At 47.4% G+C, this 12,820-nt stretch overlaps 1 protein-coding gene across 1 annotated transcript in view; it reads right to left on the bottom strand.

Annotated features, from left to right (window-relative positions):
* The window catches only part of LOC104854434 (angiopoietin-4), a 24,893-nt gene extending 12,661 nt beyond the window's left edge, over positions 1-12,232 (bottom strand). Inside the window, exons 1-6 of the mRNA XM_010612917.2 lie at positions 11,948-12,232; positions 6,893-7,003; positions 6,282-6,392; positions 4,863-4,984; positions 3,321-3,553; positions 743-849 (exon numbers count right to left, since the gene is read on the bottom strand). Coding sequence (XP_010611219.1) covers positions 743-849; positions 3,321-3,553; positions 4,863-4,984; positions 6,282-6,392; positions 6,893-7,003; positions 11,948-12,232 — 969 coding nt within the window. The remainder of the gene's footprint in view (positions 1-742; positions 850-3,320; positions 3,554-4,862; positions 4,985-6,281; positions 6,393-6,892; positions 7,004-11,947) is intronic.
* Between the last annotated feature and the right edge of the window lie 588 nt (positions 12,233-12,820).

A 12,820-nucleotide genomic window follows, 5' to 3' on the forward strand; every position in this document is an offset into this window, starting at 1 on the left:
AAAAAAAAAAAAAAAAAAAAAAAAAAAAAAAAAGAAATTCTACCTAGGAATTTTTTCCCAGCAAAGTGCCCTCAGCTGATCTCTTTGCTAAAAGGGCCACTTAGTAGATGTGTGAGAAGTGTCAAAGACACTCTAGGGACACATGAAGCCTCTCCTTGACACACTCAGAAGGTTGAAAGTGCAGAGGGAATTTTGAAACAGGACCACTGAATAGTAGTTGCTTCCCTTCCTTTCCCCTTCTGGCTTCCCCAAGCCCTACCTCACACCCATGCGCTCCCCCAACCCCTCCCTACCTGGACTTGTGAGCTCAGGGCCACCTTGGGAGCCACTGACTGAGGATGGTGGTGTCTCCGTGGGCTCCAGCCACTAATATCTCATATGAGGCAGAGCCCCAATTCCTTCCATCAACTAGAAATGAACCCCTTTGTGCTGAGCCCCTGGAGTTTCAGGGTTTACTCATTCAATCAGACAGCATGACCTTTACCAGCACAGCTATTTCTGAGACCCCAATGAGACGCCTCTCTGAAAGATAGCACTTCTACTGTGAATTCTGGATCGGCCAAGGTCTGACCCTGCCTGGATGGGGGCTCCAGGAGGCAGGGCACTCCCAAGGCAGGACACCCTCACTTCACTGGCATCTCAGACACTGGATAAAGCTCGATTCTGATGGGGTTCATCTCACAAGCCCTTGGCTCAGCACCCACTGACGCCCTCACTCTCCACATCGTAAGATCCTCCTCACCCTCCTGGTCTGGTTGAGATTGGGTATGTGGATGGTGTAGACGCCGTCCTCATTGACCCCAGACCTATGGATCTCCTCACAGTCCTGGAATACCTGCTCAGCTGCACCTGTGGAGGCAATAATGGGACAAAGCAAAAATCATGTGGGGATGAGCAAGGAGAGGGAAGGGACAGGGTGGATTCCCCTGCTTGCCGTGTGCAGGTTCTGGTGGGGAGGTGCAGAAATGGGGAGGTGAGCCAGACCTGGGAAGTCTTCCTAGAGCTGGGATGCAACAGTGAGAAGGTGTTCCTGGGTATTCCTGGGTGGTATTCTTGGCAGAGGGAGCAGCGTGATAATGGCTTCAAGGTGGGTGGTCTAGTGTGAGCTATGGGGCTATGGGGGGCCGGATGACTCACACCATGAGTGGGGAGTCTTTGCAGAGAGTTCTCTGGCTACTTGAGGTAGGGTAAGCCTGGCACAGAGAGGTCAAGGAGGGAAGAGTGCAGAGTGCAGGTGTTTTCAGCAGATCTAGTTGGTCTGGAGGACCAGGCTAAGGAGCCTGGACTTCTGTGCCCAGGAAGAACACTGTGGTTAGGGTGGAACTGTGCATAACACTCCTGGATAGGGGTCTCTCCTGTCTGCCTGCTAGCTGTACCCAGTTTCTTATGGTACATGGGAACTGGAGACCAGACCAGCAGGAGGAAGGTGCTGGTGCAGAAGTGAACAGGACAGGTCCTATTTCCCCCAGTAAGGCAGGGCCCAAGCTGGCCACTGATCTGAAACTTCCAGCCACCAGTCTACACACTGCAAATTTCTATGGTCAACAAAAATATCAGTATCAACAATGATAAAAGTCAGGTAACTATCACAGTTGTGAATTAGGGTGTTTCAGTGCCCATTGGCTTTTACAGAAACCACTTGAAGGGAGGTGGGACATAAAAATAGGCAATACTGTATGGATATACAACACAGTGGAACCCCAGCCTGGGCTCCCTGTGAGGCTCTCGGCTGGCAATTCATACCTGTTTTGCTCTCTTTAGGCCCCAGTCACCTTGCTTAACCCTTTCCAGTGCACAGTCTTATCTCATCTTCAGCGCTAGAACTCTGTGAAATTATCATCCTCATTGCACAGGTGAGGAAATATGAGGACCTGGGAAAGTCTCAGTGTAAACCAAGGATGGACTCAGGGCTGGAACTCTTGCCGAGAGGTCATGCTCCCTTCCGGCCACCTGACCCTCAGATTTGTGCCCACAGTGTTTCCATCACAGGGCAAAAGTATCCCACAAGGACCCTTCTGAGCAGCAGTGGAGGGTGCTTGGGCTAATGATACCCATATTGAAGAGCCATCACCATCTCCCCCACCGAAGGTGAGCAGAAACTGGAGATCAGAAGAGCTGTGAGCCTGTGGGGTGAGGCGAGCCTTGTGCTTGGGCTCAGCCACAGATCCCACACATGGGGCTGATTCTGCAGTCTCACTGCCAGGCACAGGCCCCAAATGAGTTCTGGTCACTCCATATCTTGTGGGTTGGAAGGTACCAAGCTCTCCTGCCTGTGGCTTCCTTGGGCCTGCTGAATTTAGGATGGAGCCACAGTGGGGTCCTCTGCCCCCAGTCCCTATCAGCATGGTGCCTGGGGTCCCATCACTATTGCTGGATTCCTTGTCTTTGAAGGCTTCCTAGGCTCCCCATGACCATCCAGCAGCAGTAGGAGCCTCTCTCTGGCCTGCTTCTCACCCAGCCATTCTCGACTCCCTAAGATGAGGCTCACTCTGTCCACGATATCCTCTCTGGGCTCAGGTGAAAGTCCCCTCTCCTTAGCACAGTCCCTAGGCTAGCTCTGCTGTGGGAGCTTCAGGAACACTGCTAGCACAGCATCTGACACACAGTAGGCACTCAACAAACAAGTGTTTCCTCCCTCCCTCTGAGGCCTGCAGAGGGGCTGGTACATTTGCAAGAGATAGGTCAGTCTGTGTGCGTTTCTTGATTGAGTGAGTGAATCTGGAATCAGGAAGCCTGGGCCTCTGAGTGGGCTATAGAGGGAGTAGGGAGTGCTGGGCAGCAAGCAGGTGGGGCACTGAGCTCCCTTCTCAAGCTGGTCTGGGAGGCCTCTTGCCTTCACTGTGGTCTTCTTGGGGTTAGGGGCGGGGCATTAACAGGAGAAAAGTCCTTGGGGTGCATTGAGTCCCATATCCTCATTCTATGGGGGAAACTGAGGCCTGAGGAGGGGTAGGGCAAGCCCAAGTAAGCAGGGCTAAGGAGTGAATCCTAGAAGCCAAATTTGTCAGCTGGGCTGCTGCTGTCCTTGTTATCACCATCACCTCTGTCGATCAGATAGGGAAACTGAGGGTAGGTATGGGTGGGATGGGGCTGACCCAGGCACCTGTGAAGTCAAGAGGTAGAATCTGTCTGGCTTCTCTTAGAACTACTGTTCTCACCATTGTTGTTACTGCTTGTGTTTATTTCTATTGTGTAATGGCCAGGAGGGTGTGGCCTCCCTCAGAATGGTCCTGGCCCAGAGTAACCCTGGAGGCTCAGTAGGGCTTTTTCCTGGCTCCTGCCCTCTTCCCCAGCCTCCTGCCTTGCACACCCTGGTTACTCACCTTGGCTCTGCTCTGTCAGGTGCATGAGCTGCTTCAGGTTCTCCAGGAACTGGTGCTGCCTCTGCTGTAGGAGGCTGGAGTTGTAGCTTTCAGCTTGTAGGTTGTGCTGGATGCTGGCCAGGGTGCAGTTCTGGTGTTTCAGCAGCTGCAGCAGTGGTGCTTTCAAGCTGTGGATACTGGCAAGCTGGGCCTGTTTCTGTACCTTCAGGGTGAGCAACTTAGTCTCCAGGTCACTGGGGAGAGGGTTACATGGGGGTCAGCCTACTGTGCTACCCATATCCACACCTGAAGACTTCTTATTTGGGGTCACACATGCTTGGCATATTAGGTGTGGACTGATGAGTGGTGTGGACTGGGGTCCAGGGGAAGTCCGAGGTCAGGTGGCCAGGAAACAATAGCATTCAGGCAGCCATTGTCTAGCTCCAGTACCCTAGTGGCATAGGGACAGGGCTGAGAGGAGGACATTTTTATTTTTGATCCAGGTTTGCAGACCCTTTCTCAGGCTCAGAACTAAATCCATCCAGAACAGAAGGAATTGACCCAGGCCCTGAATTATAATGTAGGAATAGAGAATTTGGGCACACTTGAATTCTGGGATTCTGTCTGTCTTCACTGCATTAGAACTTATTGACAGTGTCTTTGATCTCTGTGGGTTTCTAGGCACTTGCACAATTCAGAGTGATTGAAAATACCCCAGTATTGCCATCCAGACCTTGGGAAAGGTCTTGAGAAAAAAAATCAGCTACTAATGAGAGGGAGAGGACAGTCCTTATGATTATGCCCCAAACCCAGCATACAGGAGCAACAACTATCTCGTCCTGGTTACACGGTTGTTCACTGATTAGGTTTTGCCTCTCCTGGAAACTGGACCTTGGCAATTTTTTTTTCCACTCAGCTGGAGACCAAGATAAAATCTGCTTGGGGTGTCAGCTTTCTCTGCCTTTTCTCTACTCTATGACTGTGTTTTTTCCTTTGTAATTTAAAGGGTGTTTCCCGATGTAGATTTGTATATAATGAAGGGTCTCTGCCTGTATAGACTAGAAATTGGTAATTGTGCTGTCCTAGGGGTAGGGGAGCAGGTGGGATGCATCAGGTTTATTTGTTTGCAAATCCAGAAAGCCAGTTAAAATGTACACGATGAATTATATGGTGTGTAAATTGTATCTCAATAAAGCAGTTAAACATTATAAGATAAAAAAGAGGAAAAAGAATCAAAGTGTCCTGAGCTGAAGAACATGCCTCTTCTCTGCCCCTACATAATGCTGGTGGCTAATCTTTGGGCCTGCCTAGCCCCTAGCTTGGCCAGCCCTGGCACCCCTCTTCCTCCCAGCTCTTCTGGACTTCAAGCTGTCCAGTCCTTAGCAGACCTGGCCCAGCTCCACTGTCAGGCCCAGACCCCCACAATGGTCCCTCACCCCAGTCCTAATCCAGGCCCCAGTCCCATCCCAGACACTGGCCCAGGTTCAGCTGCCAGCCCCAACTCCAGCCTGGGTCCTGAGCTTGAGAGTCTTGCTGGCTCATTTCTTGCCTGGTCTTTCATACCTGTTGCAGCCATGCGGCTGGCTGAGCTCATAACTCTGCTCCTGTAGCTGCTTCTCTAGCTTGGCAATGGTCAGGAAAACCTCTAGCATCTGGATCTCCATGCATGACTTCTGGTTCAGGACCTGTCCCAAGGAGCAGGAGGGTGGAGGCACTATGATCCCTGCAGGTACCTACCAGCTACCATCAGCTTGCACACAGGCCTGTTACTACCGACACTTGCTGACTGAGAACCACCCTCCATGTTATTAGTCCCTGTGTTCACTCATGCACTGAGTGTATCGGTGTGCTTCCTGAATTTTCCCTTGCCTATCACTGCCAGTGACAGTTCCAGTCTTCCTGTTGTGATCCTCCAGGAGGATCAGCTTTGACCCCTTATGCAGTCCATCAGCAAGTGCCATCATCCACCCCTTCCAAATGGTCCCCACCCTCTTCCCTCCATGGCCCCTGCTTCTGTTGTCTATTGCCCAGTGTCTTGCAATGGTGTCCTCACTGGGCTCCCCAGCCCACCCTTGTTCCCTCTAGTCCTTTCCCACTCAGCGGTCTGAGGTAGCCTTTCCAAATGTGTCCCTTCTGCTCAAAGTCTCCCTACTGTTCCTCCTGTCCTCACCAAGGCTTACCAAGCCCTTGATAGTCTCCGGCATCGCCTCTCTGGTTCCACCTGCTACTCTCCCCTGATCAGTCTAGCTCACTGGTATCCATACATTCCTGGAGCTGCTCCCATCCTCCCACCTCCTGCATTTGCATGAGCTCATCTCTCTGTTTGGCAAACTGAGCTGGGCTCCAATGCTGCTGCTTAATGGTCCCTTCTGGCCTTGCAGTGACACTGGCAGCTTTGTCCCTCCCACCATACTCAGGAACCCCCCACCTAGCTCTCTCTTAGCATGGTCACTGTGTAACCTACATGTTCTTTATCTTGCTCATTTTCTTGGTATGTTCTGTGGAATGGTGATGCACATGTGTCCTATGTACTGCTTTGAACTGGGACCAGGCATCTGAAATGGGGCCTGCACACAGTGGGGTTCAGAAAACCTGCACCCACTTGTTACTCATGGGTGTGTCCATTAATTTCCCCTGTTCCTTCTCACTGCTCAAGGAGTCCTTGGCCCCTGAGGCCTAAAAGATTTTTCATTATCCTTCTTCCCCATATATCTAAAGCCCCCGAGGGAGCAGGGATTATACTGCTATCCTGTTACTGGGGCTCAGCCCATCTTGAACACTGCACTCAGACTACGAAGCTGGGCCCAATGTCCACCCAGCCTCTCAGGGTCTGCATCCCAGAGGGAGGTTGGTGATGATGGGACTGGGTCCTCAGGGAAGGATTCCAGGAACCTATGGCCCAGAAGAGCCCTTGACCTGACCCAGAGACAGGGGTCAAGGCAAGGTGCCAGCCTGGCTACCCACCCATTCATTCCCTATTACCTGATCCTCCATGTTTGTCCACGCCTGGGTCTGGTTCTGCAGCATGGGGGTTGTGTTTTGCTGGTCCCGCAGCAGGTCTGGTCTCAAGATGATCAGGATGTACCCCTCCAGCTGGGGAGACCGTGGGCTGAGTCACAGGCAGAGGCCCGAGCAGCCTCCTGTCCCTCCCAAGTGTCTCTGTGGAGACTCACAGAGCAGTCAGAGGCTCCAAATGGGCGAGTGTAGTGGTTTATGTTAGTTATCATGAGCAGGCCGTCAGAGAGGTGTTCCTTCTCACTGCTCAAGGAGTCCTTGGCCCCTGAGGCCTAAAAGATTTTTCATTATCCTTCTTCCCCATATATCTAAAGCCCCCGAGGGAGCAGGGATTATACTGCTATCCTGTTACTGGGGCTCAGCCCATCTTGAACACTGCACTCAGACTACGAAGCTGGGCCCAATGTCCACCCAGCCTCTCAGGGTCTGCATCCCAGAGGGAGGTTGGTGATGATGGGACTGGGTCCTCAGGGAAGGATTCCAGGAACCTATGGTCCAGAAGAGCCCTTGACCTGACCCAGAGACAGGGGTCAAGGCAAGGTGCCAGCCTGGCTACCCACCCATTCATTCCCTATTACCTGACCCTCCATGTTTGTCCACTTCTGGGTCTGGTTCTGGAGCATGGGGGTTGTGTTTTGCTGGTCCTGCAGCAGGTCTGGTCTCAAGATGATCAGGATGACCTCCTCCAGCTGGGGAGACAGTGGGCTGAGTCACAGGCAGAGGCCCGAGCAGCCTCCTGTCCCTCCCAAGTGTCTCTATGGAGACTCACAGAGCAGTCAGAGGCTCCAAATGGGCGAGTGTAGTGGTTTATTTTAGTTATCATGAGCAGGCCGTCAGAGAGCATTGATAGTGTCATAAAAAAGCAATTAAAATAGCCCACACAGATTAAGAGCTATTTCAAGCAGCTAAGCCAAACTTAGGGATACTGAGACAAGAATGGCAAAAGCTACAATAGAGATGAGGACCTTTTCTCCCTGGGAGAAGATAGGCTAAGCTAGTGAATAACTTCTCTCTACCTATAGACAGCTGGACTAGAACTGGAGAAAACATAAGAAATGCAAAACAATCCATTTCTTTTTGAACTCATATTCTTTGAAACAAATCCCTATGTTCTTCCTATTTATATAAAGCCAAGAGAAAATGTTGGACTTCTTTGCCCTCTTGGTGGGTACCAACTAAGAGTTTTATTTCTTATTATTATTTCTAATAAACACTCCTAAATTATCCTTCGTCCTCAAATTTCTCCTTCAATTTTTGGAGACAAAGAATTTAAGTTTATATAAAATTAACTATGTCATACCACCAAGATGGGTCTGGACTTTAAATCCAGTGAGCTGAGTTTGGTAGGAGGTAGGAGATCAGAGAGCATGTATCTCTTTTCCCTTTTTTTCTCCTTTAACTATGGTTACATTAAAGAGGCAGGTAAGATTTATGGTTATGTTAGAACTAGCAAACAATACTCCATAACCTGTGTTTACTGAAAAACCTAGGGGAGCTTAGATGGGAGTTGAGAAGAACGTAACCCCCTGACCTCAGACAATGAAAAAAGGGAGAAGGGACTTTATAAGCTAGGGGGATAAAAGAAACAGCTTCTTTGAATCAGGGGTGCTTGACTCTAGGCAGACACCCACTTCTGCAAAATCATCATTAAAGTTCTGCTTCTGCTCTATTGGGTATTAAGTCTACTTATGATCAGTAACAGTTTTCTAAACTTATAAAGGGCCTCAAGATGTCAGTACAGTCAAATCCTGTAAATTCCTGTTAAAGAAGTCTAAATTTTGTCTTAAGAGTAAAAACTAAGTCATTTTTATGATGGTAGTATAAGAACAGGAGGTCATAGGCAAGAAAAAAGGATAAAAGAGAATCTTATCTTATTGTTTTTTTTTTTTTTTTTTACTAAGGATTGAACTCTGGACCTTGTGCTTGTGAGGCAGGCAGTGGAACCACTGAGCTAAATCTCTGGCCCTTCATTTAGCTTTACTAAAGAAATTAATAGGAAATCTTCCTAAAGGCAGCTTTTGTCTCTACAATTAGACTTCAGCAATTAGAAAGACAAAGGGAAAGAAAAAGAGAGAAACTAGATTGGAGAAGTTATGGGGTAACACAATTGATATAAAAATTTAGCAGGAAGAATCAATAGGCAAAACAGAGATGTAGCTAGGAATAAGAAAGACCAGTGTAACCGGCTCCTATCTTCACCTGATAAAGTACAAAGGAAACAAGGGGAAGACACCTCACTAGGCTTATTTAACATGCAAAAGACACACACACCTATACATATACACTTGTATGTATATTCTCACTTCAGTATCAGTCTACCACTGTCCCACTGCACCAGATACACACATCCCCTTCACATAATTTCTAACTCAAAGCTGCCCTTCTATAGGGTTTCCCCTCTCTATACTTATCTACCACAAAAAGACAGGAAAGAATCAAATGGCCAAAAGAATGTAGACAGAGGTGCCCAGGATAGAGTCAAAGACAACCAGAGAGTCGGTCAGATTGTTGCAAGTTCCAGGTGCCCAACATGGGGTAGGGACATAAGTCTTAGTAAAAAGAAAAGGGGGGCGAGGACAAAAATATACAGGTACTCATTTTCTGATGCCTCCTATGCTTTTAGAGTAGCTGTCAATATTCTCTTTTTCCCCACCCTTTTCCAAATAAATAATCTTCTTTATTTTTAAATTCTGACTCTTTAATTCCTTACTGGTGGTGAGAGTTTACAATCCTGATAGCTGCAAGTTCCAACAGAGCAGTGGCCTGGTGTGCTGCACACCCTCGGATGTGACACTAGTTACTGCCAATCTCATGGAGAAATAGGAAAGAAGTAAAAAAATAGGTAGAAAGGAAGTAAGGAAATCAAAATTTAAAAATTGTACTTATAAGTAAAACTGCAGGTTTAAAACACCAAAGTACTCAAGCCTTTCTTCCCTTTCAGGAAAATCACTAAAAAAAAAAATGTCTCTAGGTCTTAAAAACACAATTAGCCTGCAAACTGGGCCCTTAACCTGTCCTTTTCACCTGTAAACTGGGCTTCCTCCATTCTTAGGAAGCAGCAAGATTGGTAGGCAGCATACCTTAACTTCAAACACGTGTAAATGGCTTGCATTGTAATCTAGCAGATAGTGAGAATACATTTCCTAGATCCCCTATCTTAAAGAGAACCCCCCCTAAGATGTACCCAAATCTGGCTTATCCTGTGTCTCATTTCTCTAAGCATCCACATTCTACTCTTGAGTGCATTGTATATCATTTTCTAATAAACTCTTCTATTGCCTTTTCCTGATGTGCCCAGATTTTTTTTTTTTTTTTGTGATGGTACTCAATAAATCTGCAAACTTATTTTATAGAAAACGGTGGGTTAAGTTCCTTAGGTTCAGCTTCAGGGTCCTTTAGATTCACCCCAATGATATCCATCACCTTGATGACAATGAAGGGATTTAAAAAGGGGGATGGAGACCATAGAGACCTGGATTCTGGTGAAGCTCAGCCAAAAGGCTTTTCATTTCTTTTTTCCTCTTTCTCTCTGTGTCTCAAATCCTTCCACTTTTGTTGTTGTTGTTTTCCTGATAATAGCAGAGAGAGGTAGGGAACTAGAGCATGGAGGAGACCAGTTCTAGAGTGGGAGGGGGAGTGCATGGCCTTTGATATGGGAGCTGCAGTTATTAAGTGATATCTTTGGATTTTAAATCCTCTGTAAGTTCCTTATGTGTGTGTGTTATAGGTCCCTGGATATAGAGATCTTTGCAGTAAATTTTTGAGTAAAATCCAGCTGCTTTTTGATCTGTTGATAAAGGTTAGATCAGACAGATTTCTCTGTGACCAGCAGGGAAGCTTACTAGACCGTGAGACAAAACTGGGCCGAGCCACCAACTGTGGAGAGTTCTGACTGGGGGAGAAACAGAACAAAGCTGCCACACTGGGCAGTTCTGGTTCTAGAAAATGGGGCAGGCTGCACATGCAGTGTGACCCTAGCACAGATGACCTAGCTCAGTTTGGGTGCTCCCACTGCTGTGCAGGGGAACCCCGGGATGAGGTGGGAGCTCTGGCTGCTGAGCATGGAGTGGAATCCCACCTTTTCCTCTTTGTTTTCCTTTCTCTATCTCTTCCCAGAAGTACATAAAAGAGATGTTTAAAGGCAAAGTAGATTTTATATGACTGTGGATAACTCAATGTCGGTCCCCAAAACATTACCTTCAGGTAATGTTATAAACTTGGGATCAATTTAAGATAAAAGCTTTTTGTCATGCCTGACTTAAACAAACAGGATAAAGCAAACAGGCTGCTTTCAGCAAACAGCAGTTTCTCAGTAAACAGGAAAATGGATTCAAAATGAAGCATACAACCCTCCTGGCCCTGAGAAGTCCAGTGATCTTCTACACACCTATGCAGACTGTCCTTGGACTCAGTCATAAACATTTCACCCAGATTCCTTTGCCCCTTCAATGCTTACAGAAGCCTAATTCCTTTCCCGGTTAGCTGCTAATATCTCTCTCCCAGTGATAGCCCATCCACCCACAGATGAAATTTCTCCCAGGTAACTGCTGCTGTTTCTCTCTCCCAGTGGCCCATCCCCCTGTGGATGTAGTAAACTTGGCTTTTTCCAGCTAGCAGATACTTTCTGATTTTAGTCCCTGTTCACGGCAATACATTTTTCTTTCAAAAGCCCATTTTAAAAGAGTAGATTCATGTGCCATCTGGAACACTTTTAAAAGTTGATTTTTGTGCAAAGGTAAGTTAGGAGTAAAAAGACAAAGCTCTTGTCTCTTTTTCCCTTCTGACTATTGTTGGTTAAAAGTCTGTATTGTTAACAAAAAAGGTATTCAGGGTAGCTTAAAGTATTAAAAGAAATACTATTGTGACTTACATAAAAAGAAGGGCTAATTAATAACCACTAAAACATTCTAACTGACTATTTATAGTTATAAACCTACAACATTAAAAATATTATTATAACTGAACATGGCCAATGCATCAGAGTGCACTTTAATCTAATATAGTTGTTTTTATGTGTTCTATATGTTATCTTTTCTGTCTGTCTGCCTGTTAATCTGCTTTAATAATTGGTTAAACATACACACCTCGTGATTTTTCCTGTAAACTTCCTGTTTCAGGTCCCTTCCTGTCTCTCAGGAGCTTTCTCTCTCTCAATAAATTTTTCCTTCTTTTAACCTCCACTCTTCCTTAGAATTCATTCTTCAATTTTGGAGAACTTGAACTTGGTGAATCTTACAGCTAGCACATTGAGAGTTTTCTATTACTCTCCCTATTTCAGTCTGACCTCAGACAGCCAGCCCTGGCCACTGCTCGCTCTCCTCCCCTTCTTCCCTTTGTGTCATCATCTGAAGCAGAAGACATGTCTTCATGCCCTCTTTCTCACCTTCATCTAAAAGGGATGAACTGTTCTCTCTGGCTGTTTGCCCACATGGGAAGGGCGTGGTCCATGAATAGTTGGGAAGGGCCAGCTTCCTGTTCTCATGCTGTCTAGTCTGTTGTGTGATGCCAGGTGTCCCACTTCCCCTTTCATGTCCCAATTTCTACACCTTAAAGCCCAGTTCTTTGTGCCCAGTGAGGCCTTTGGGGACGATGACTGTCCCAAGACTGCCTGCTGCTCACAGGCCAAGCCATACCTTCTGCAGCCTCTGCGTACTGTACTTCAGCACATTCTTCAGCTGTTCCATTTGTTGGTCAGATAACAGCCCTGCATGCAAGGTGGGTAGCTGGTTCTGGGTGTTGTTGGATGCCTTCAAAGCTGTGGAGTTTGGTGGGCAGGACGGGAGCTCAGGCAGCAAGATGGTGTAGCTGCATTGGTCATGCTGGATTCCATACACCTGCCTACGCCTGTCTGCCTGCTGTCCCTTCACTCGGGTTGTAGTGATGGTGGCCACCAGGAGGAGGAGGTTGCCCAGCAGCATAGCTGGTCAGAAGAACATCCAGAGATATATGCTGAGTAGAGGACAGGCTCTCCCTACTGCTGCCTGCTCTGCACCCAGGTCACACCAGTGTGGCCTGTGGCCCCTGCAGAACAAGTCCTCAGAACTACCGTGGCTGCGGATTCTTGTGTGTCCAGCTCTGTCTGTGGCTATTTATGTTGCTAGTACCACAGCTGCAGGGCTTCATGGCCTCTGCTTCTACCCCCAGGCTGCTCTTCACCTCCGGGATGTTTCCTTCCTTCTGTCCCCAAGCAGTCTCAGTGGCTTCTCTGCCAGTCCTGCCTTCGAGGCCTGTGACTGTCCAGTGGGGGCCTGTCCTCTTTCAGCTCACAGTGGAAAGAAAACATGAGGGACAGGAACATACCACACTTCTGCAAGTCCCACAGCTTTGAACCCAGTGCTTCTGTGCTCTCTTCCTGGCTCTGTCCCTCTATACTTCCTCCTTTGATAGGATAAAGGAAATAAAAACTAGTTAGGAAAGAAATTAAGATTTCAAAAATTATTTGTAATTTTCAAGAAATTTTCAATTTGCAGCTTTAAGATGCAAAAGTTATTCAACCCCTTTTCCCT

This window comes from Fukomys damarensis, unplaced genomic scaffold (genome assembly GCF_012274545.1).
Source record: "Fukomys damarensis isolate Sample0158 unplaced genomic scaffold, DMR_v1.0_HiC HiC_scaffold_22, whole genome shotgun sequence".
Lineage (NCBI taxonomy): Eukaryota > Metazoa > Chordata > Mammalia > Rodentia > Bathyergidae > Fukomys > Fukomys damarensis.